The following is a 24,343-nucleotide window of genomic DNA, read 5'->3' on the forward strand; positions in this document are numbered from 1 at the left end:
GAGGGTTTGAAGAGAAGGAAAAAGAAAGTACATCAAGGACCAACTTATGTTTGCTCCTTGTTTTGCTACCTGGCAAATGCCCTTTCAGATGTCTTCTCCCCAGGGAGAAGGCAAAGACACTCTACCAGCAAAGACAACCTCACCCTGGGAACACACACTGGCAGGTGAAATCTGCCTTCCAGCCTTGAGCAGTAAGATGTGAAAGGGGGGGGGGTTGTCACTGTTCAAGCTGCATTCCTTAAAAACTTTCTAACTCTCCAGAACTTTCCTTGAGACCTTATCTGAAACCAGTCTTTGCAGATGGACTTAGAATGGAGTCCTTGGGGGTGACTTTCAATCAGTATCACGGAGTCCTTATAAAAGGGAGAAATCTGGACACAGAAAGGGATGTGCCATGAGAAAAGTTAAGCAAAGGTAGAGCCAAGGAGAGACAGAGGCTGCCAGCAAGCCACTGGAGGTTAACTTGTGATATCCCTCCTACTATTAATACGTTCTTTGTAAGGGGTCCCACAGTGATGGTCAGAGAGATGTGGAAGAGATTCTCTGCCACCATCCTCAGAGGCAACTGCCCCAGGGACCCCTTGAGTTCAGATGTCTACCTGTCAGAATGGAAGACAATAAACGTCCATTGCTTAAGTCACCTGGTTTGCAGTGCACTGTTACAGAACCTGAGTAAATGAAAGGGTGTGGATGGGGCGCCTTCATCCTCTCTCCGGGTCTAACACAACTCTTTTTCTCTCATGAGACCCAATCTTCACATGCATCTCCCTGCCCATCTGTCTCATTCTCAAGCTACTTCTTGGACTACATAATTTTTGGTCACCATCACTTATATGCATAGGACTACGCCATGAAGTGGTCAGGGATGTCTCTATGAAAATCACTGGTTGGCAGGCAGGTCAATAGTAAAATAAGACAGGGAGCTTTCTACCCTGACAATGGTCTTCCTCTTCTATAATCGGGATGACTAGAAGCCAGCTACTAATGTTACCCGTGTTTCAAAATCTATACGCATGCTAGCACACAGATACATAGATATCAACAGCGCATGTAGAAACAAACGGTTTGGATGAAGGAAGAATTAAATGCAAACCATTATTCATACAGTAGCTGCCCAGTTATTCAACAAGCTCAAATATGCACATGCATTTTATACTGCCATGTCTTCTGAAGGTAATTTTCTGCCTCTCTAGCATCCCATTCATTCCTTCTGCTCCCTGCCCTGTGAGATGCCTGGCAGAGGCTAAAGGATCTGGAGGTGCAATCAATATTCTTTAACGATCCTTATCAATAGACTGGGGAAATACCACTCCCATGCATATCCATCCTCTTTTATTGTTTTCTTAATAAAAAAAAAACCCTAAGAAGAGAAGAGCATGATGAAAGCCTTCCTGTCCATAAATAACCCAGCTTAACTAATCAGATACACAAAGAGCTGAAAGCCCCTGGACACCCTTCCCTCTCCTCAGCTCCCTTCTCTTAGCCCAGAGAATTTGGTGACTTCTGTTCCTGAGTGTGTTTTTATACCTTCCCTGGAAAAGCAATGCACCTCAAATGATGGTGCTTAGATGCCACAGTTCCATCGGCTACTCCTCCACCCCCTCAATCCCGCTTCTTTCTCTTATCTAGGAAAACCAACCAGATTGCACCAGCTAATAGCTATTCTCAGCTGTGTGACCCTCACCCCCCATAAAGTGGTGATGCAGGAAGCTCCAGCCTGTTGCACAGGAAATACGCTTTGCACAGCATTTAGTTCTCACCTATTCAATTCGTACGTATGTTTCCTCTGCTGAAAATGTTGACCAAAAACCTCAGCATGGATAAACTGAACCTGAGATGACAATGAAATTAAATTAGTCTCTTTTATATAGAGGCCTAGAAGAATAATCAGTAACTAATCCATCACTATTTTCTAAACTTATAGATTGACTGATTGATTGTGTGTGTGTGTGTGTGTGTGTGTGTGTGAGAGAGAGAGAGAGAGAGAGAGAGAGAGAGAAAGAGAGAGAAAGAGAGAGAGAGAGAGACAGAGAGAAAGCATGTGCGTGCACACAACTGACCATGAAGACAGAGTGCAATTTGTTGGAGTCAGTTCTCTCCTATTACGTAGGATCAGGGTTATCAAACAAGTCACTGGTGAGGCTTGAGAGCAAGCGCCTTTGCACACTGAAACATCTCATCGCACCCCTTCCCTACTTTTTAGTTTAAAATTATATTTTATATGTATGGGTGTTTTGTCTGCATCTATACACCATGCATGTGCCCTGTACCTACAAAGGCCAGAGGAAAGGGTAGGACCCCTAAAACTAGAGTTATAGACAGTTGTGAGCTGTCATGTGGGTCCTGGGAATTGAACCCAGCTCCTTCTGAGGGGCATCCAGGGCTCTTAACCACTAAGCTGTCACTCCAGTCCTCACTTTCAAATTCTTCTAAAGCAAATCCATCAATCTCTCGAAAAAGATCTGAGATAGAAAACTAAACTATACCAGCCTAGAAACCTAACTAGAAAACCCAAATTCCAGCAGTGCATCTGGAACACAGCACACTTCCCATGAAACGAGGTATGGAGGAACTCCAGTTACCAATTACTCAAGTAATGGATGGGCTTTTGCCATGAAGCTGCCAAGAGGTAAAGGAAATACATGACTTCAAATCACAGCAAACCGTATTCTTCAGGTATCTGCGGGACACCTGTTAGCTGCTGGGCACCATTCCAGGCATGAACGACACGGCAAAGACCCTGCTCTTGGGGACCCTCCACTCTGGCAGGACAGTATATACACTCTGACATGAGCGATACCAACGGAACAACTCTGAGGCTCCTTTCACAAGCAGTAAGTCACATGACAAATCAGAGTTGGGCTAAGAAAGGCTGCTGTGCTGTTCCTGGGAGCTCTCAATGTTACTGCCAAACAAAGACAATTGGTTCTATTCTCTGAAAAGACACAGAGTCTCTGTTGATTCCGGGAATCTATTAAAATGTGTTTTCCAGTGCATAAGATGTAAAACCTTTCTGGAACCTAAGCTCACCTCAACAGATGAGGGAAACTATCACCTGATATTTCATAAAATACAACACTAAAATTAAACACTGTCTGCTGTGCCCCCAAAAGGTGGATATGACTTCTATAAGTAGCCAGCGCACAGCTCTCCTTCCAATGTCTATCTGAAGTAAAAAAAAAAAAAAATATGGCCAAATGGAGCACTGGACTCAACGACAACTGGTCAACCCAGAAACTACTTGCCAACTGGAAAGAAAATGCATGGCAAGAACCAAGGATCATCAAATAAGGAGCATACAGAACACAGACACCTGGGAAATGTCTTAAAATGTGTGTGCAAGTACCATTTTATTCCATGTATTACTATCTTTTTCTACGATGGAAGCAATCAGAAAAAAAAAATGTATCAATGCCTTCTTATCTGTAAGAATTTACCATGAAAAAATTTCACAGTAAAATAAATTGCTACCTCATTTCTCAAATTTAAGACTATTAGCACTAGAAGAACCTGAAGGACACGTCACTTACTGCACAAAGCACAGCAGTGGAAGCTGTCCGTTTTACTGATTTCTCTCATATGTATGAGTTCTGCCTGCTTACCGTGTGTGCCTGGTGTCCGCAGAGGTCAAAAGTCACAGACAATTGTGCACTGCCATTTGGGTTTTGAGAATTGAACCTAGGTCCTCTGGAAGAGCAGCCAGTGCTCTTAACCACTGAGCTACCTTTCCAGCCTCATTTGGTTGTTTTTAAAACTTTATCCCTCCCCCCAAGTGATAAGATCAGAGCGTGCTGAATGCAGCACTTCTGTCTGTCTGTATTGTCTAGACCTCCTACACTAATCGCCTGTAAATTTGAATTTTGTTTAGATACTATTATTTAAATTAAAATGTTCTACAAAGAACAATTATCTCCCATTAAAATAATACCGATGTTCTATTTCCACTCAAAAGATGGGCCACAATAACAAGTATATATACATCAACAATTCTCCAACATGATCCTCAGAAATGCTTCCAGGGTGAAATTACTTTCCTCTTTGAGAGGATCATAAAAGTTCAAAGAGGTCAAAACATACAAACTCTTCTGAAATTAGCTATTGGAACGAAATAGCCTGGTGCCGGCTCCCCACCACTTCTGCTGTGTCTGCTCATCAGCCTGCATCTGAGGAGGCGGGGGAGAGGTGGCAACAGGGAGACAGCAGGAGGACCAGGTGGCTTGGTTTTTAAACCCCTGTCACATGCTGTTCATTGCAGGATTAAAGGGCTTCTGGACGGAAAAAAACAGCTAACTCTTTTTATGATAGGCTTTTTCTTCCTTTGGCTGCTGGTGAGTTGGGATTCGAAGAACAATTTGTCACACCTATGAGCTCCTCTGCCTCCAAGGCCAAGTTTCACTGGCCCCCACTGAACCACTTGAAATATATGACCATGTCCTTAGGCGCAGGCCAGTGTGCAAGGTCACACATCGAGACAGAGTGATTTCTACAGCAGCCACAAACCTAAGAGTACCTGCGTCCACTCTGTCATCATACACACCACAAAGGGATGCAGGAGCCATGGGTACCCATATGGGTACCACATGGAACCTTCAGGGTTTCAGGAGGACACTGATCCAGGACCACAGTAATAAGCTAACGGGCCGACAGCTTGCTATAACTCCCTACTTCAGAAAGAACCTACAGCCCCCAGAAGCATCCCCCCTGCCCCCGCTGATCATTCCTTGCCTCTGGAAACACCCCTTCCTACAGTGACCGCTACAAAGTGGCAGTTTGCATTTCTAAGACTCTTGCTGCCAATATCTGGCCATACTGTCTTTGATTGACCACCCCCAACACGAAGAGGCAGGCATGAGATTCCCTAACATTAATGCACCCCAAGAGAACAATTCTTTGTGCCAGGCTCATGTTGAGTATGGAAGCCTTCAACTACCTGGCATTCCTTTTAATCAGTTACCCTGCTTTGGGGATCATTTTACAAAGCCATCTGGCTTTGCAGACATCAATGCAAGGCCGATGAAAACCCCATTTTCTACTGTGGCCCTCAATGGGGAGCAATGAGCTTCAAAGTGCGTTGAGCTCCCATGGTTCTGCTGCCCAGAATAGCTTGCTCAGATTCCTCATTGTTCAGGCTTCCAGGAGACCTGGCCATCTAGGAGATAAAAAGGATACTTTTGAAAGCTCCTTGGGAAAGAAAATATTTGTTCAGTCAGAGTGTCCCCACAAATGTGATCTTACGCTCCACAGCTGGAAGCCTGGGAAGATGAAAACGTGGCGGTCTTCACGGACGTGGTGAGGACCTGGTCTGGTAAATGGGAGGTTGAGGACATGTGCTTCTAAATTGGAGGATGCTAAGGTATCCGCCTTCCTGTGAATATCCCACTCACTCTGACACCTTTCTCCACACTTCAGGATGGCATTAAACAGAAATAGTTTGACTTTTTTTTTTGTTCACCACTGAATACAACTGCAATTATATTTAAAATATCTTTACTTTCTATCTCTTGGACACATTCACTTTTGAAGTTTTCTATTCATGCATTTCAATAGCTCTATCTCTTTCCTGGCAGTAGTATACTGGCCTTTAACAAATGCAATCCTGAGAAGGGAGCTCTCTCTGGCCCTATTTTTTTTCTTTGCAAGTAGTTTTCTCAGTCATTAGAATATGAATGCGAGCAGAAAGGACAGGAGAAAACAGAGGAGACTGACATTTAAACATTCACATGGATAGAGATGTGTGACGACTTACAGTGAGGGATCAAATCTGGTGTCATTTAAAAGGTGGTCCTTTGACATGGCTTAACCTAGAAGCTAAATGCAGCTGGAGATACATGTCGCCAGCTCACAATATGTTTCCCAAATGACGGAGGCAGCCATTCTGCTTTAAGGCACAGAGCATAAGGGTCAGCAACTACTGACCCAGTGGCTTTAACCATATAAATGGAGCAGTCTGGATTTTTTTTTTTTTTTTTTTTTTTTTTTTTTTTTTTTTTTTTTTTTTTTTTTTTTTTTGTGGCCAGAAGACCAGCCAGCGGCATGACAGACACTCAGATGACAATTGTAACTGATTTACAATTTCTCCATTGAGCCAAGGGACAGGGTAGGGCCCGGTTCTGAAAGAATTGATCTCTCTGGGGGAATGCCATGCACTTCAGCCTAAAGTCAGCTGTTTAAAATCTAGGCAATATGGAAGTCGGCACTGATGCATCAAGATTCTGTGACCTCCTGTGTGGAGGAGACTTGGCATTTTCTCGTAGTGGACTAAGTAATACAAAATAAAATAGGAGGATGGTGCCACTTCATTTCTAAGCAATTTAAGATGATGCCAATGAATGCGGTACTGAACAAGAGAAGCATTTTATAACAAGATCAGGGCAATAGGATTTGATTAAAACCATGCTGAGTGAAAACACAGCTAGAGGCAGCTTTCGCAAATCATAAACTGATAACTAACACACGTAAGCCTTCCTCTTAGTTTTAATTTACTTTTATTTTATTTATTTATTTTGAAAGTACAATGCCACACGGGTTGTTTCCATTCAATTAGATCTGGATGAAGAATGCTTATGAATGGGGGCAGGAGAGACGGCTCAGTGGTTAAGAGCCCTGGCTGCTCTTCTAGATCACTAGGGTTCAATTGCCAGCACCCACACAGCAGCTCACTGCAGTCTATAAGGTCATTCCAGGAGATCTGACTCCTCCTTCTGTCCTCGCCAAACACTGTGCACACAGAGTACAATGGTGCACATGCAATAAAATAAAATAAAATAAAATAAGAATGCCTATGAATGAAGGCTCTTAACTCTTCAGTTCAGAAAGATTCCCCTGACCTTAGGGTATTGCTTTGAACATAACACCTAAACAGACCTGGAGGGACAGTGTCATTTTCTGGTCAACAACAACTTCATTTATTTCATATCTGTATGCTAAACTCTGGGGCTGTAATACAACCATAGCTGAATGATTTAAATAAATGTGCAGGGCTGGGGGGTGCAGCTCAGAGGGTACACAGAGTTTGTGTAAGATAACAAAGGGCCTGGGCACTGATGCCCGTCATCCCAGCACTCAGGTGGAGGCGGAGGGATCAAAAGTTCAAGGTCACACTCAGTTACACAATAGCAAAGCCGAGGTCAGTACAGACTAGATGAGACCCTGCCAAAAGCAAAGGGCCTGAAAGATGGTTCAGTGGGTGAGCATGCTTGCTGATTAAGCCTAGCAACCTCAGGTTGATCTGAGAACAGACTCCATGAAGATGCCCTCTGCTACACACACACACACACACACACACACACACATACACACACACGCACACACATACACACACACGCACACACATATACACACACACACATACACACACACAATTATAAAAACATTTTAAAATGAAATCAAAACAAATAAATACATCAGCATGCATGATTTTTTTTTTAACTCGGTGCTGTGGTTTAAGAACACTACATTTCTTCCTAATTCCCACGAGAATTATTTATTTCTATGACTGTCGTTTACCTCTTTCCAATCAATCATTTCATACGTGGCCATCATAAGTAACCTGTGACACCTTGTGCCCCTGCAGTAACTACAGTGTTGTCCCTTCAGGAATACACAGCATGCCATGGCCCTCTGCCAAGCTGTGCTCACAGGTGGTTTTCCAGGCTTACCTGTTTAAAAAAGAGATCCTCTGCCCTAGTTTAAACGTTCCTATCTCTCAAGGAGTGGGTACCCTGGGACCAACTGAAGACTTTAAAGACTTAAATTACTAGGAAAGAAATTTTGCTCTCTGTGGTTGATCTTACGATGTACTCTTTGGTGTTTCTTTTTTGTTTTAAATCAAGATTTTTCACTACTGAGATTCTGTCTACACTCTAAACAGGATTTTACTTTAAGATAACAATGTGGAGTTTCCACAGAGACACATACAATTATATCTGACATCTACTCTAATTATATCTTTTTATATTTATGATTATCATCTCTGTCAGTTGTAATGATGATTAGAACTTGGGTGCAGGAAACACTCTTGAGTTGGTGAAAACAGTTTATATAGAAACCAGGAAACGTGATAAGCCTTTTATTTAGCACGTTTTGTATCATTTGTCAATCTTTGCATATTTCATGACCAACTCTTGGCTTTCAAGAGGCTTGTCTTGTTTTCATGTCTTATAATTGTCATTTTCTTGATGCTGGTTATGATACTGACCAGCAGCAAATCACTCCTTTTGCTCCATCTGCCCTTTATGTCTGAATTGCCGCACATCACTGAAAGCATTCTTGCTCTTTAGCAAAAACAGAGAAAAACAAACAACAAAAAACTTCTACAAACAACAACATTCTGCCTGTCTTAACCAGGACCTAGTTACGTTTCAAAAAGGAAGTCCACTGACTATTGCTCACTAGTGGAAAGCAAAATTAGAGAAATAAATTGGAGAACAGAGCTATAATCTGAATGGGTACATAAAAACTCACAGACAGAAGAAATAGCTTCATCACCTTCTTTAGAATAAAAATTTACAATTAATGATCACATAGAGAAAGCTTCAACTATTATCATCCATTTGAGTCTCCGAATAACTTAATGTCCCCCTTTTTTTTTCTAAGCTACCATCTTTATTACTTATATGTACACACAGAAGTGTCTTCCCAATCCATTTCTAAAAAAAACTAAACTACCATTAAAATTAGCAAGGCTTTCCCCTTTTCATTCATACCTGTATTATGTCTAAGCATAAAATTCAATGCTTATAATACATGAATTATTACATCACCTTAATAATGGTAAAGCTAGTGATTTTTTTTAATTTAATCAAGTAAACACAGGTAGAACCCTACCTGGGAATGTCCTTCTATTTCCACAAGAACAATACATGCCTCACCTTTATTTGCATATACATTAATGTATGAACTAATATTACCATTATTTTATTAACAGGTAAGTGTGTATGTGTGTGTGTTTCCTTAGACAAGGTCTCACTATGAAGCCCTGGCTGACTTAGAACTCACTGTGTAGACCAGACTGGCATCCAACTCACAGAGATTCATCTGCCTCTGCCTTCCAAATACTGGGACTAAAAGGTATATGCCACCATACTTAGAAATAACAGGTGATTTTAATGTGTAACTCCAGTATTTAAAATATTTTTAAGATTTAATTTTATATATTTATGGGCATGTGTGTAAGAATGTATGTATATCTAAACATGTGCATACTCAGAGAACTAAGAAGAGGACCTCAGGCTTTTGAAGCCTGAGTTACGTGCATCTAAAACCACTTGACTTGAGTGCTGGGATCCAAGTCCAGCCTTCAGCTTGAAGCAGGAAGTGCTCTTTTTGTGTATGTTATGTGTGTTGTTTTGTTTTGTTTTTTCGAGACAGGGTTTCCATGTGTAGCCCTGCTGACCTCGAATTTGCTCTGCGGGCCAGGCTGGCCATGAACTCAGAGATCTGCCTGCTTCTGCTTTCCAAGTGCTAAGATTAATGACATGTGCCAGCACTTAACCACTGAGGTAACTCCTATGATCCTCATATTCTTCTTGAAAACAAAAAAGTATTTATTACTTTAACACTATGCCAATGGAAGTTTACAAAAAACAATTAAAGATGCTTGTGAATACAGGTAAGCCAATGTCATGTGACTACAAATTAATAGTCAAGAATTGTTTTAACCGACTCAAATACTAGACAGTTTCCCCCCAAAACTTCAAGGATGACTGTTTCCAAAATCCACAAAATGTTCCATGTTAAGCTTAAAAAGAACCAAATCCTAAAATAGTTTAAGAAAACTGTTATGCACTTCAGAGGTAGCTCCTTATCCTGACCATTGAGTCTGCGCTCTGCACCAGGTGAGGACCAGGGGTCTTCATGGTTTGTGCAGAGACAGAAACGCCCATCGTTTATGTCACCACAGCCACTGAAAGCTGTAAGCACATGGATCTTAATGCAATGATGTCACTCTCCAATGGATTTGAATGTCCTGTTTGTTTCCCTAGTTCTGCAACTTGGAAGGACCGAGAAGGTATCATGCAGAAAACAAAATCACATTTAAAGAATTAGAATGAATAGAAGAAATAACTTGCAGTTTATGGAAAGGTATTATTCTAATCATTAGTATCAGGAAAAGGGCCCCTTCGTGCTGAGAAATATCACTTCTTGGTTCTAGCCACTCTGTTTTATTACTTTTCAGATTTAGAACATTTGTGAGCAGGGCACAGTGGCACACCCCTCTAATCCCAGCACTCTTGGGTCTCTGTGAGTGCAGGCCAGCCTAGTCTACAGAGTGCGTTCAGGCCAGCCTGGTCTACAGAGTGCGTTCAGGCCAGCCTGGTCTACATAGTGAGTTCCAGGACAGCCAGGGTAACAGAGTGAAAACCTGTCTCAAAAAATAACTAAGTAAGCAAACAAATACAATTTAAAATAAAAAAAAAACACAGGAGAAACAGTTAAACATCTATGTTAAAATTTCTCTAATCTTAAACTGTAAATCAGAATATAGAAAATTAAAAACAGTTGTGACACAGAGGAAATCAAGGCTAAAAATAACTTACCATATAACTCAGGTTCCTAGAGAGTCCCAGCATAGAACTGGGTCAGTACAGACAGACACAGAGTCATCAGTACAGGCAGTTGAGACGTAGACCCAAACACACATGTCATCTTTATACGTGACAAGTGTTAACATTTCAGTCCCATGAAAAATCAAGGGTCTTGGAACAGCAAGAACCTGGATCATGGGTTATGCATCTGAGAAACAAAAAGATACAGGATCCTACCTCATGTCACGCGCAACACTGAAAACTGGATTAACATCTGGATTTTATGTTTAACGAGGCAAAAATATTTAAGATGATTTCTCGTGATCTTGAGGTAAGCAAACCATGCGGAGCACAACAGAAGTCTCGGAAGTCATAATGGAAAAGACATATTTGATTAAGCAATTAACAATTTCCATTTGACAGAAGATATTATATCCAGAGGTATGAAAAAAAATCATGAAGATGTTTTCACATACGTAACAAACAATTAACACCTTGAAAGGCTGGAATCCTAGAATCTGAAAATGTAAAGATGGGCATAAAAATGGAATGAAGACAAAAGAAAAACAGACATCTGACACAGAACAGACTCAGCCTTAGTGGCAGGAGAGAAAAATAAAAATCAATCCTTAGAGCAGTAAGGCCGGCAAGAATTTAAAAGGGGGGCATCCAGTGTTGGAGAAGATGCAGGAAATGAGAGGTGGCTTGCTATTCCTCTGGGCAATCTAGCAATATCTATTAAAATTAAAAACACACATACCGTTTGACCAAGCAATTCCACTTCTGGGAATCTACCCTATAGGGGAAAAAAGGACCAGTATGTAAGTGTGTTAGTACAGACACAGTCATGGCAGCATTGCTGCTGTGCACAGGGGCTGGCAAGGGCTTATCTCACTCGTATTCATTCTTGGTAGCTTGCCCATATCTTTTTTTTTTCTGTTTTCTTCTCTGCATGTTCACCATATAGATTGGGCAATGCAGACTATACTCCGTTTCCAGGGACTCCTAAACTGCTTCTAAAACACTGTTCCATGGGAAACAATCCCAAGTCATTTACACAGCTGTAAACCTTCTCGTAATCACGTTTTTCTATTTTTTTTAAAAGTAAAAGTAAAAGGAATTTAATAATTCTAAGATTTATAAACTAATATATCTAAGAATGGACCCAAACTGCATTTAAAGGCGTTGGCTTTCTGTGTGTGCTCATGTAGATGGGCGGGGACAAATGTGGCCCCGTGGAGGCCCGTGGCCATGGTGGGTGTCTTCTTCGGCTGCTCTCCATTTGGTTGTTTTATGTCAACTTGACACAAGCTAGAGTCACCAGGGAGGAAGAAGCCTCAATCGAGAAAATGTCTCCACGAGATTAATCTTAATTAGTGATTGATGGGGGAGCGCCCAGACCATGGTGGATGGTGCTAATCCTGGGCTGGAGGTCCTGCGGTCTGTAAGAAAGCAGGCTGAGCAAGCCATGTGAAGCAAGCCAGTAAGCAGCATCCTTCCCATCACCTCTCCATCAGCTCCTGCCTCCAAGATTTTGCCCTGTTTGAGTTCCTGTCCTGAGACCATGGATGTGGATATGTTCCACTTTGACCAAAGGTCAGAGAGTTCTAGCCCATCCTGCTCCTTCAAGAGCAATAAACAGGAGATTTGACCCAGGGTGTGGCTGCCGACAGGATGCTTGGCCTAAGGTGTGGTCACTGCATGTTGTGCCTAAACAGCAGAATACTTAGCTCAGGATATAGTTACTTAATGTTTTGGGTATTGAAGAGGTAATTACTTTGTTCTTTGTCTGTATCATGGTAAAGATGCCTTGCCTTCTTCCCTCCCTTTTGGACCGGGTTATATAAAGCATATGGAAAATAAACGTGGGCAGATCCAGTATTCACTGGGCTGCCCTCCTGACTCTACTCTGTGTCTCTATCTATTTCTTTTGTATCTCTGTTTTTCCTACCTGCCATTTCTCAATCCTCATGCTTCCCTCCAAGCACGAACAAATAAACCGGGTACAACCCAGCTGATGTTGTCACCGGGACATGGGATATGGCAGACTTCCTTCAATGATGAGCCGCACTGTGAAAGTGTAAATGGAAACACCCTTCCCTCCTCGCTTTGTTTTCTGGCCACAGTGTTTCAGCACAGCCATGGAAACCCTAAGACACCATCATTGTTTCTGAGAAAAGATCTCTCACTGAATCTTGTGTTCAGTGATTGGCTAGACTGGGAGGCATTTGAGCCCTACGAATTCTCCTCTTCATCTCTCCACCACTGGGGCGATAGGCAACCTACTTTCTACATGAGTGCTGGCCATTTCAACTCGAGCCCTCATGATTGAGACATCCATGTAGTCCAGTAAATGTAATTTTAATATCTCTGTTCTAAGCAGAGAGACACCCCCAAATTCTTTCATTTCAATGTGGCGTTAAAGAACTACGAGTGAGAAAACCCACATTCCTTCATATTTCAACACAGACTAGCCTAATGGCAAGAGCTCAATGTATTCATGGTTAGGGACAGAATTTAAAATGGACCAATCAAAGGGAAACTATCACGACAGGAGAATAAAAGTTATTGCCTGGGTGAAAATGAAGAAGGAAAATAAGAGTCCTGGGGACAGTTGGTGCATGGCAGTTATACAAATCCAGGTCAGCATGAACAATCCTGACCCTGCCTGTATCTGGTATGGAGTCTGGACTTTTCAGTCATCCGATCTAGTTAGCGCTCTCTCTGTTTGACAGACACTTTGGGCTAGGTTTTCTATTGGTTGCAATCAAAAGCTGACCAGTCAACCAAGTCCTCAACGGATACCACCATGTCCACACAGAACTGTTCTCTGAGCGGAGCTAACTCAGATGGCCCAAATTCCTAACATTCTACTCAAAAGACCCTTGCGCTCAACTACCTTGATCTGGTAACATTTGGGAGAATTTTCTAAAAAATCCTTAGTGGAGATCTTCAGGCTGATACTTGACCACCTGGGGCAAGTGTCTAGTGACCATGAGGGTGAGGCTCTAGACGTTCCAGGCCCAGGAGTTCTCAGAGCAGCCGTCACCTCTCACTCTGATTCCACTTCTGCTTCTGTTCCTTCCTCCCTAGATCATGTTTTCCCACACGCTGGGCTGGTGACTGTTGGGGGCTTGGGACAGTGGTTTCCATGTACACACTAGGACATTGAACATTATTCTTGGCTTCTTTTTACTAGAAAGGAAAAGTCCTGTCAATCCCCAATAATTAGGACAACTCACGATCTCTCTAGACAAGGTCAAGTATTTCCAGGAAACGGAAGACTACAGCAATTACTTTGGATTTTCTCCTGTCCTAGAACAACAACCAATTCAATTGGGCAATAGACATTGCTGTGCTTGGAGTGTGAACATTCTTCAAGTGTGTTCTACAGCACAACCTTTCTAGGCCTTTCCTAGGCCACTGAACTTTGTCTAGCCAATCATCCTTTCTCACCATCCCCTTATCATGGAGCCTGGACTCTCATTGCTGTATTTTCTTTCTGGAAAAAAAATACGGCGTCTTCCTTCCAATTCTAGATTCCAACCGCTGTCTCTGCTATTCTAAGAAATGCCCTCCCAGTCACTCCATTTGGACTTCTCTGGAAGGGATTTTCCAATGAAGGACATGCTCACTTCCTGGGTCACTGGCTTCATTTGAATGCAGTCAGTTCTGTCCCCACCTCTCCATACTACCCATTAATCCCTCTCACCCATCTCTGGGACTATGATTACGTTATAATTACTGCAGACCTACCACAGCTCCTTAAACTGACCTGCGGTTCCATGCAATTGCAGGAGAAAAAAATCTCAGATTTTCTTGTAGAAGTAGACAGACTTCCTCTAAAGTTTAAGAACCCCAAGCAGCTAAATAACAACTCGAAGTTGCATAAAGTTGAAGGATCAGTGTCACCACCACCAAGGGACAATTGAGCTTTGACAAAAATATACAGAATTTCAATGGCCAAAGGACAGTTCGTTCAACAAATGGTACCAGAAGTATTAGATAGGTATCTAGAAAAATAGGAACTTTCATTCACATCTCTCTTGAGGGGTAAAAATCAACTCAAAATTAAGCACATATCTAAACATATGAAACTCCTGAAAAACAGAGGGGGAAACTTTTATAATTGTGTCGATTTCTTAGATTCAGCACCAAAGCATTTGAAGAATAAATTAAAAGACCATCAGAATTCAAAACATTTGCTCTTCTGATTATAAAGAGAATAAAAACTCACAGGCTGGGAGACTTCATTTACAGATTCAACATCTCTTATCCAAAATGCTTGCAACTTCAAAATTTTCAGACAGCTGACTATTTTAGAGTTGGGGGATTCTGATTAGGGACGCTCAGCCTGTAGCAGATTTATTTCTAAAGGCCACAAATTACCAACTTCCCAAGTGTCATCAAGAAGCGAATGGATAGTCAGACAGTGGCATCGCCACGCAACAGAATATTACATAGATAGCAATGGAAAGGATTAGTGGCGACATACGCAACATTGATTAGAATGTGGGTAGACTTGAAAGTAGCTATGTTAAGTGAAAGAAGCCAATCAAAGCAGGGGTGGAGAGTTGTTATTTCCATCACATTTTAGGTAGAAAGCGTTGATAGCAGCTTGGCTGGGGGACACATGGAAAGAAGGGACCTCACAGGGAAGATGGGCAGTCCACACTTGCTGCTGCTGGTGGCTGCACTTGCATGCTTCATTTCTGTATTTTTTATTTTGCAGTTCTAAGGACAGATATGTAATCACACTCATGTGAGGCAAGAACTCTATCACTGGCCATCTACAAATCCCAAATGTGGACCGGAAACTAGGTGCACTTTCCTATATGTCAACGAGGCTTCAATCAAACTATCTTCTTAGTGGGAATAAAAGCACAATTTCATCTGGTAGACCATGTAGGGCTACCACGTTCTTGGGGACAGCTGATGTGGGTTCATGCTACATGGGATTCCAGGAGAGGAAGCAATTGGAGGAACTGTCTGTTTTTAGGTCTGCTCTTTTAAAATTCTGCTGTGGCTTCAAAGCAACAGAATTCTCAGTTTTTCCGTATGTGATGTAATGCAGCCTAGGTACTGTGTAGTAGTAGATGTGACGTGCAATACACTGGGAGTGACTAGGCAGAGCCTGGGAAGTGCTGAGTAGAAGATCCTTGCTATGATTCTCCTCTTAGAACTGCCAGGACAACCACAGCCATCGCTATTAATTGCTCCTCATGATGTATAAATGTGGCCACCTGGAGCAAAACACATGGAAGAAGAACAAAAGGAAAGATGGAAACAAAACAGACCGGGTTTAAAACTAAGGAGTCTGAATTCTCAAAGAGAATAATTAAGTTATATGCTTTACCTGATATTTAAGACAATATTTGTCCACGATTCCACCAGAACCATCTACATTAACATACAAATTAGTACCTTAGAACGGCACCTTAAAAGGCAGCACAGTTCCCTTAAGACTGGAAACCCGCATACTGAGCTATTAATTCATCTCAGCACGTGATGTCAAGTGCATCAAACACCCTTCAGCTCTTCCAAGTGCTGTAGCCCACGAGGGTTGTTTTTAACATTTAAACTACTGTACCCTAGACACGGGGGATAAAATCCTGTTGGTTTTTTCTTTCTCTAGATTTAACATAGTAAACACTGTGTTGTGTCCTCAACTACAAACCCCTGGCGAACACACCTGTGTGCCCCTGCAAAACAAATACAAAGTACTTGTAGCTTCAGTAAGGAGACCAAGGGGACCAGAGAAAAGAGGAATCCACCAGCCAGCCTGAACCTACCCAAAGGGTAAGTCACTGTTCCCTGAACCTAAACATTATCATTTCTTCAAAGCAGCTACACTTGCGGAAGTCACACAGGACTTAGAGCAATGTCTTCTTCGGTTGCTTAAAAAAGAAATCTCAAAGGCAACCTCTAAGCTGACTTGTCTCACTAAAACTCATCGAGTACCACCACACTGAAGGCCCCCCACCATAGAAAATCCACATGCAGGGGGAGCTGGGACACAGCACTGGAGTCTCCACAAGGTTAATCCTATGGATCTCTCTGACATACCGAAGGTTAAAAGTCAGTTCTTCTTGTGTATTAAGGGTGCAAAGGCCAGCTGACATTATTTCTTTTTCTTCTCCTTTTCTTAGACAGGGTCTCACATAGCCTCGGCCGTCCTTGAACTCAGCAAAGGGGACCTTGAACTCCTGATCCTCTTGCCTCCACCTTCCTAAGAGCTAAAATTACACAGCACTGGAGACTGAACACAGCCAATGCTGTTGGCCAAGTGCTCGACCAACTGAGCAATCCCCAGAGTGCAACACAAGTTTTTATGTTTTGTTTTTCTGTGTGTGTGTGTGTGTGTGTGTGTGTGTGAGTGCACGAGTGTGTGTGTATGTGTGTATGTGTGAGTGCACGAGTGTGTGTGTGCGCGTGTGTATGTGCGTGTGTGTGCAAGACTGCACGAGTGTGTGTGTGCGTGTGTATGTGTGTATGTGTGAGTGCACGAGTGTGTGTGTGCGTGTGTATGTGTGAGTGCACGAGTGTGTGTGTGCGTGTGTGTGTGTGTATGTGTGAGTGCACGAGTGTGTGTGTGCGTGTGTGTGTGTCTTTTAATAAAGCAAGAGCACTTTCACGAAAGCAACTACAAGATAGCCAACTTCTTAAGTATTTGTACTTAAGTACTCGTATTGTAGGCATTTCAAAAACACTTCCCAAAATTCTATCACATATTTAGACTTAGTAGTAGTAGTAGAATCTGCATTCTGGGGACTAGAGAGATCCGTCAGCAGGTAAAATGCTTGCTGTGTACGCATGTAAACCTGAGTTTAGATCACCAGCACCCACATAAAAGCCTAAAGCAGTACTGCATGTCTGTAAATTCAGAACTAGTTACTGCAGCCCAGGGCTTTGCTGCCTGGCCACACCAGAGAATAACTGTGAATTTCAGATTAACTAAGACCTTGCCTTAAAAAAAAAAAAAGGAAAAGAATGACAGAAGACTCTCAACATTTGCCTCTGCTCCCACATACATGGATGAGTACCCACATACACACAAACACAAAGACTTTCCTATCTAAAATATTAAAACACAACTTCCTATGTAAGATGCCACCTATTTATAGCTATATGACAATCAAACTTATATAGTCAATCAAACCATTCGTTTCCTCTCACTCGTGTCAAGAGGACTATCTGTGTAGAATTTCCTCAGAGCAGAAATGTTGTCTGGGTACTATGTGAGAGGAAGCAGGGCTCACATGGCCCTTGCGGAGGAGGGTGGGGTAATTAAAAGACTCCACAGGCATGACTCACATTCTAACATGTTAGTACAGGGGTGTCCTCAGTTTTACACGGAAGAGGTGCCTTTTCATAACAATAGGTTAAAGACAAAGCATGTATAGTCTTGGGGGGAAAATGTCCCAGCCAAATCTCAGAGGGTGAGGTTCCCTTTTCAAAAGAGGAGAGAAAGAAACCCCCAAAGTACCTTTGATTTTTCCCAGATCCTTATGTCTGCCTGTTACCACTCCAAAAAGTAAGGCAAAAGGACTTGGCACCTTCTAAAGAGACACAGACACAAGCGAAGCCCCACTTCTTCCTGTCTTCCTGTCAGAGGGCCCGATTTGCTTCTATACAATGGGGTAAAGAGAGAACAATACTGAATTCAGACGGTGGCTCACATGTCTAGTTGGGTAACCACAGCTGGGCACTACAGCACCCTGACTTGGACAGCTGTCATTGGTCTCTTTATCCTCCTGGGGTACACTTTGTTCCTGGTGGTGCTAGGGGTCTGACTGGTTTGTTTTCCACCAGAAGAATAGTAAGTGGAAAGCTGTAAGGACCCGCGGACTTGGAGGATGTTAAAAGACGTTTCACTGGACACGGTGAGGGAAGGCAGATTCTGTGAAGCCTACTCATTGTCTGGTCCACACTGTGGAGGCCGATGCTAAGCTTTCCGTCTCCAGAAGAAGTACCCACGGACTCGCTAACACTCAAACACACTGGTCTCAAGATGAAAAGATCACACCTCAGTCCCCGCTGTTGGGAACCCCAAATTCTGCTCATATCTCACAAACAATGTACTAGTTGAGCCCCTCAGGCCCCATCCCCTCTGAGTTGCTAGTTACTCAGTGATCTAATTTATCAAGTTTAAGTAAAGTTTCTCTTAAGGATTCTCCCAGCTTTGAAATCCTATGACTATATTTTTTCCCATGTTCCTCAACAACACTTACCTGTCCCAAACCACAGTTCCAAAAAATGTCCTTCCATAATGCTGAGGGAGAAGAGATTATTCTGGGAAAGAAGCTACTAAGCACGGGGACCTGGTACTCTCACCTCACGGTGATACAATGACTGTCGCCACTGTATAGGCAGAAACCTCTGGTTATCTGGGTTGACCATGGCAGTGCTCAGTGTACAATGTAAATCATACCCAAAGCTGTAAGGTCATCTGCCCTCTTCAGTGCCCCTCAGAAAATGTAACAAAATAGCCTCCTAGAAAATGCTACTAGAAGCCATTTGGCTTTAGGAGTACTTCTTCAGGGCTGGAGAGTTGGTTAGGAGCACCACTGCTCTTCGAGAGGACCTGGGCTCAGTTCCCAACACCCACACAGAAGTTCACAACCATTCGTAACTCCTGTCCCAGGGACTCTAGTGCCCTCTTCTGACATCCATGGACATCAGACACGTACATGGTGTACAAACATGCATGCAGGCAAAATACTCATACACAGAAAAAATAAGTAAATCTTTTAAAATATTTTAAAAGAAAAAGATAAAAAAATTATTTCTGCTGTCAATAGGCTACAAATGACATACACTGGGCATGTCATATTTCCTGCTCCCAGCCCCCATGGCCACACTGTATGAGCTGAAAAGGAATTGCCTACAGAAAACACTTCCCAGATACTGCTGAACTCAAATTTGCTAAAGTTATTCTAGTAAGTGTGATATTTCTAACTCCCCTTCATGCAGATGAGGACCCCCAAACCAGAGGACCAGCTTTACCAGCCTAAACCCCAAAGATTGCCTTTAAAAAACAAACAAACAAACAAGAAACATGGTAATTCTCAGCTTAAAATGCTGTTTTGAATATCCTTTAAGCATTGGTCCCAAATCTCCATGCTGAGAAGAACACATGGATTTTGGTGATCCTAAACCTTCCCAAGATAACCCAACCCTCTCCCCTGGAGAAGAAAGATGGTTTTCCTTTAATTTCCGAAGGGAAACAGCCCCTGCCACCCGTCCCTGCATTGTTTTCTTCTCCCAGCCTCCTCTCTCCCCACTGCAGACAAACTCACGCCTGAGAAGAAGGAAGGCTGCAAATGCATGCCAAATGCCACACTGGCTGCTCGATGAATACATAAATGCAACTGACATTCTCCACAGCCCGATTCCTGCCTTCACTCTGGGATATAGTACACCACCCGCGCTCTTTTTATACAAACATGCCACTTTAAATGCTAATTCAGATGCAACACTCAATTTTTTTCCTTCGTTTTGTTTTTGGATTTCTAACATTCAACACGACACTGGACTTCCATTTGGCTCTGACAGTAGATACTCTGAGTTCTTCAATATTTGTGGGGGTAGGAGGGTTAGAGAGGGCTACGGAGAAAATAAGTTTGTTTCAGCACATAGCCAAATATGGTTTCTACGTTCTTTATTTTGCTTGAATTAAGTCACTTTCTTCTCTTTCCAGAAATGTTGCCTTCATTGTGCTGAAAATCTCACAAATCTTTCTCAAATCTATTGCAAAACCAAGGTGATACCCTCTCCTTGCATTTTGGAAATAACCTCATTTTACCCAAACTACTTTTTGAAACAGCCAGGCAAGGCATTACACTTTTAAGTCTTTTTAAAAAGCACACAGAACTATACATACCAATTGCATCCACCCAAGCCTGTTCAATGACTTAGAAGGTTACTATCTCGCTTGTCTCAGGATGAGGAATCTCAAGCTCAGAATGCCCTGATCCAGTGCAGGCAACTTCAATGCAACGCCTGTAAGGCACACTCTGGTCTCAAGTCTGGCATTTCAGCTCCACCCGGGCTTCCAGGGACCAGCCCTACTCTCTGCTCCGAGGGTCCTAAGCACCCTCAGACAGCAACCTCCCTCTCTGCATGCTTATTTCCCACAGAGAGCATATCCTGGATACCCTTGGCTCTGCCAATGTAAGGAAAACAGCCAGAAAAAAAAAATGAGTAAGCGTGTTACCGCTTGTGCATTTATTCATTTATTGATATAGCAACCATTTTTCAACATCGCAGACCTCTGTTGGACTGGTCTCTGGCCACTTTTGCTAAAAGGCAAGTGACAGGGTCACTAAGTGTGTGGGAAAGCACAGCCGTTGTGCTTCATTCTGTGTCTGTCTCCTTTACTTCGGTGATGGCACAGGGGAACAATTAGTGAGGCCACACACTGGTGAAGGCGCGCTTATCTTGTTGGAGGAAGACCGTTGCCCTCAAGAGATGGATGTTATGAGGTCACCTTGCAGAGGCAGGACAGAGACTATGAGCAAGCCGACTGGGCTGTGCTGGGTCTACCCTCATCTGTTCTCCCCAGCCTATGAACCTCCATTCTCGCCCTTCCCTTTCTTAGTCAGTCTAGAGGTTCTTTGGAGCGGCTGGTGCTCATTTTCAAAAACCCGAGTTGGCCAGTTGTCTGACAGCAGGTTGGGTCCCTTATCTTTGGGAGGTCTGCTGGGCAAAGTGGAAGGTCTTCTGAATTATTTCGGGATCTGATGGTGTGATCAGAAAGCTTGAACTGTATGATCTGTGTGCTGGAAAATTACCAGGGGATATTGAGGTACACAGAAAAACAAGTATCTCTGAGATCTATACTGTATATTATACAGACATGGGAATACTAAGTTTATGTTTTCTTGGGGCTCTCTAGGGCGAATTCTAGCTGACGAGTCCTTTGTAAATGTATGATGATTATCTCCGGATATATCTTAAATCAGTGTATTCTCATGTGCCATATTATGTATTAGCATATTTTGTATGATGATTGAATTTGGTGAAGGCTGATAAAACTGATGTCTGTAGCAATGCCCGTTTAGAGGTTCACCAACAGGAAGGACTTCCGGACTCTGAAGAGAAAGATGCTCCTCTTGGCCCACTCTAGGTATCTCTAAGTGACTAGGGTCTTAATAGAGGTATCAGAGATGCAGGATGCCACGGTATGTAGCACTCTCATAGAGATTTACAAGAACGATGAAACTGACTCCCAGGATCAACTTGGGGGTGAATGGGTCCCTTTAACGTTTCTATTTTCAATATGGCTACTTTGCTGCTTCTTACAGTTATTCGCCTCTTCAATCGGAATGGGGGGATGGGTGGCCAAACCTAACACGTTGAGGCAGCCAGATTTCAAGTTCTTAACCTAAAACATCAGTCCCACGGCCAGCTCACCAGAAAGCGCCCATTACAGAGACTTCTGCTGTACCCAAAGGCAGGTGCATGTAAGTAAAGAACCAAAAGGAAAATAGCTTCACGTGAATGAATTTCTGGTTCTAGGGAGTGCGGCATCAAAGTAGGTGGGATGGAGGTGGGCACTGCTTTACATATGGATAAGGAGCTGGGCTTCCTACAGGCCTATCACAGACTATTTAGACTCCTACTGTACGTGTGTCTACCACAGCCGGCATTAGTGCGCTGAAGCTACTTTGGGAACAGTGAAAGGAAAAGGGGAAAGGAGAAGATGTGGGTGTTGGTGAAGATGTCAATGCTGTTACTAGATCAAGCGGTTAAAATGGAAGAAGGCACTACAACTGACTCTCAGGTGCCATCCCTCAGCGTGTTCACACCCCTTCTAGAGCCACCATAGACATTAGGAGCTGCTTCTACTTCAGGTTCCTGCTGCTGGGTACCCCTAAAACGCACCTCTAATGCTTCTGTGACCAAATATATGAAGCTGAGAAACCACCCAAGTATCATTCCTTGCTTCTACAAAAATAAAGTGGTAACTGCCCTGCTTTCATACATTCCCAGGCCTACAAGGCTAAGGCTCCATGCAAGAACATGCACGGCAAAGCTCATAATTAAACAAGGAAGAGAAGGCCGTGTTAAATAGTAGGCAGAGCCAGGCGGTGGTGGCACACCTTTAATCCCAGCACTCAGGAGGCAGAGGCAGGTGGATCTCTGTGAGTTTGAGGTCAGCCTGGTCTACAAGAGTGAGCTCCAGGACAGGCTCCAAAGCTACAGTAAAACCATGTGGAGAAAAACAAAACAAACCAAAACAAAAAAGTAGGCAGAATCTACAGCTAAGAATAGTAGGACAATTCCTTTTGCTTTGTGGAGAAATCTGAAAGCCCATTTAAAAAAGCTGGAGGGGAGGAGGTGGGAAGAGCTGGATCCAGCCAATTTCCTACTCCTCTCCAGGGCATAAACACTACAGAGACACTCTAGGGAACTCCATAAGAGAGAGAAAAAAGCCTCTGTCCTAGGGAGCTTTATTTAGGCAATTAACAAAACACAAAGGAAGCCTTAAAAAAGAAGTGGCAACTGCCAGGGATGCCTGGCTTTTGTTCCTGACTATCCATCCCCTCACATCTTTGCCTTTGTCACTCTTCTCACTTTCTTTGCTTAAACAAAAAAAAAAAGAAAGAAAGAAAGAAAGAAAAGACAGAAAAGAAAAGAAAAAGAAAAACTCCTCTGCAACAGTGTTCTATTTTAAAATGTTAGGCAAGGCCTCAAGAGGAGACCGACAGTCCTAACACAGAGAGTGGTGATCAACCAAATGAAAACCAGGCTGAATTGATGACACCAAGGATGCACAGCTGCTCTCAGCCTCAGGATCTCTGTCCTAGCAGACAGGTGTGGTGCCAGGGCAGGCCGCCTGACTAGTGGGAGGTCGGCCTGTGTCTATCTCACAAACAGCAATACTGGAGACATTCTTGGGTCAGGCATTTGCTGGGCAGGAGAACAGCCCGAGTAAAGTTCTGAAGCTCAAAGTTATAATTCATCACCATAAATAAAATGATCTAATTTTCCTCCTTTCCTACCTTTGGGAAGCACATCAGAAGTGATTTTATGAGCCCTCAAATGTAGTCACACTGCTCAATGTATGTTCTGGCATTAGCCAGTAGAGTCCAACACAGGGAACTTAAAATATCATAAAACAGGAGTCATGTGGGGCAATCTTCAGCAAGAGATCAAAAAAGAAAAAAAAAGCAAGAAAAACAATATACTGTTGTGATACACCCTCATACTTGGGAAGATTTTTTAAATATTAATATCAATGTAAGTTATTTTTAACCCTAGGCAAAGGTTTGGTTAAAAGCTTGAATTGTAGTTTCACCCAATCAAGAATGTTGTCATAGAAGAAGTATTATAAGCACTTACATACTTAACCACCACAGCCACATTAGTAATACATGAAGCTCCCTTATAAGAGCCACATGAGGAGCAGGACTGAGCCAGGGACCTAGGCAAAAACAGGCCTGAGGCAGCAAACTCTACAGGAGCAGGACTGAGCCAGCTACCAGGGACAGAACAGGCCTGAGGCAGCAAACTCTACAGGAGCAGGACTGAGCCAGCTACCTGGGACAGAACAGGCCTGAGGCAACAAACTCCACAGGAGTAGGGCTGAGTCAGTGACCTAGGCTGGAGCAGGCCTGGGATAGCTGAACTCCACAGGAGTAGGGCTGAGTCAGTGACCTGGGCTGGAGCAGGCCTGAGGCAACAAATTCCACAGGAGTAGGGCTGAGCCAGTGACCTGGGCCAGAGTGGGCCTTGGACAGTGAACTCTGCGGGAACAGGAGCAGATCCAGACCAGGGATATTTGAGGAAGCAGGATTGAGCTAGTGACCTGG

General features: G+C 43.0%; 1 protein-coding gene across 7 annotated transcripts in view; it reads right to left on the reverse strand.

Annotated features, from left to right (window-relative positions):
* Positions 1–24,343, reverse strand: part of Mast4 (microtubule associated serine/threonine kinase family member 4) — a 582,754-nt gene that overhangs the window by 242,291 nt on the left and 316,120 nt on the right. For 4 of the 7 annotated variants that reach the window (XM_087896863.1, XM_087896865.1, XM_087896867.1 and 1 more), the window contains one exon: positions 11,287–11,322. The exons of the other annotated variants lie outside the window; for them this stretch is intronic. In XM_087896863.1, coding sequence (XP_087752989.1) covers positions 11,287–11,322 — 36 coding nt within the window. The remainder of the gene's footprint in view (positions 1–11,286; positions 11,323–24,343) is intronic. 7 annotated transcript variants of the gene reach the window in all.

This window comes from Myodes glareolus, chromosome 15 (genome assembly GCF_982192425.1).
Source record: "Myodes glareolus chromosome 15, mMyoGla1.1, whole genome shotgun sequence".
Lineage (NCBI taxonomy): Eukaryota > Metazoa > Chordata > Mammalia > Rodentia > Cricetidae > Myodes > Myodes glareolus.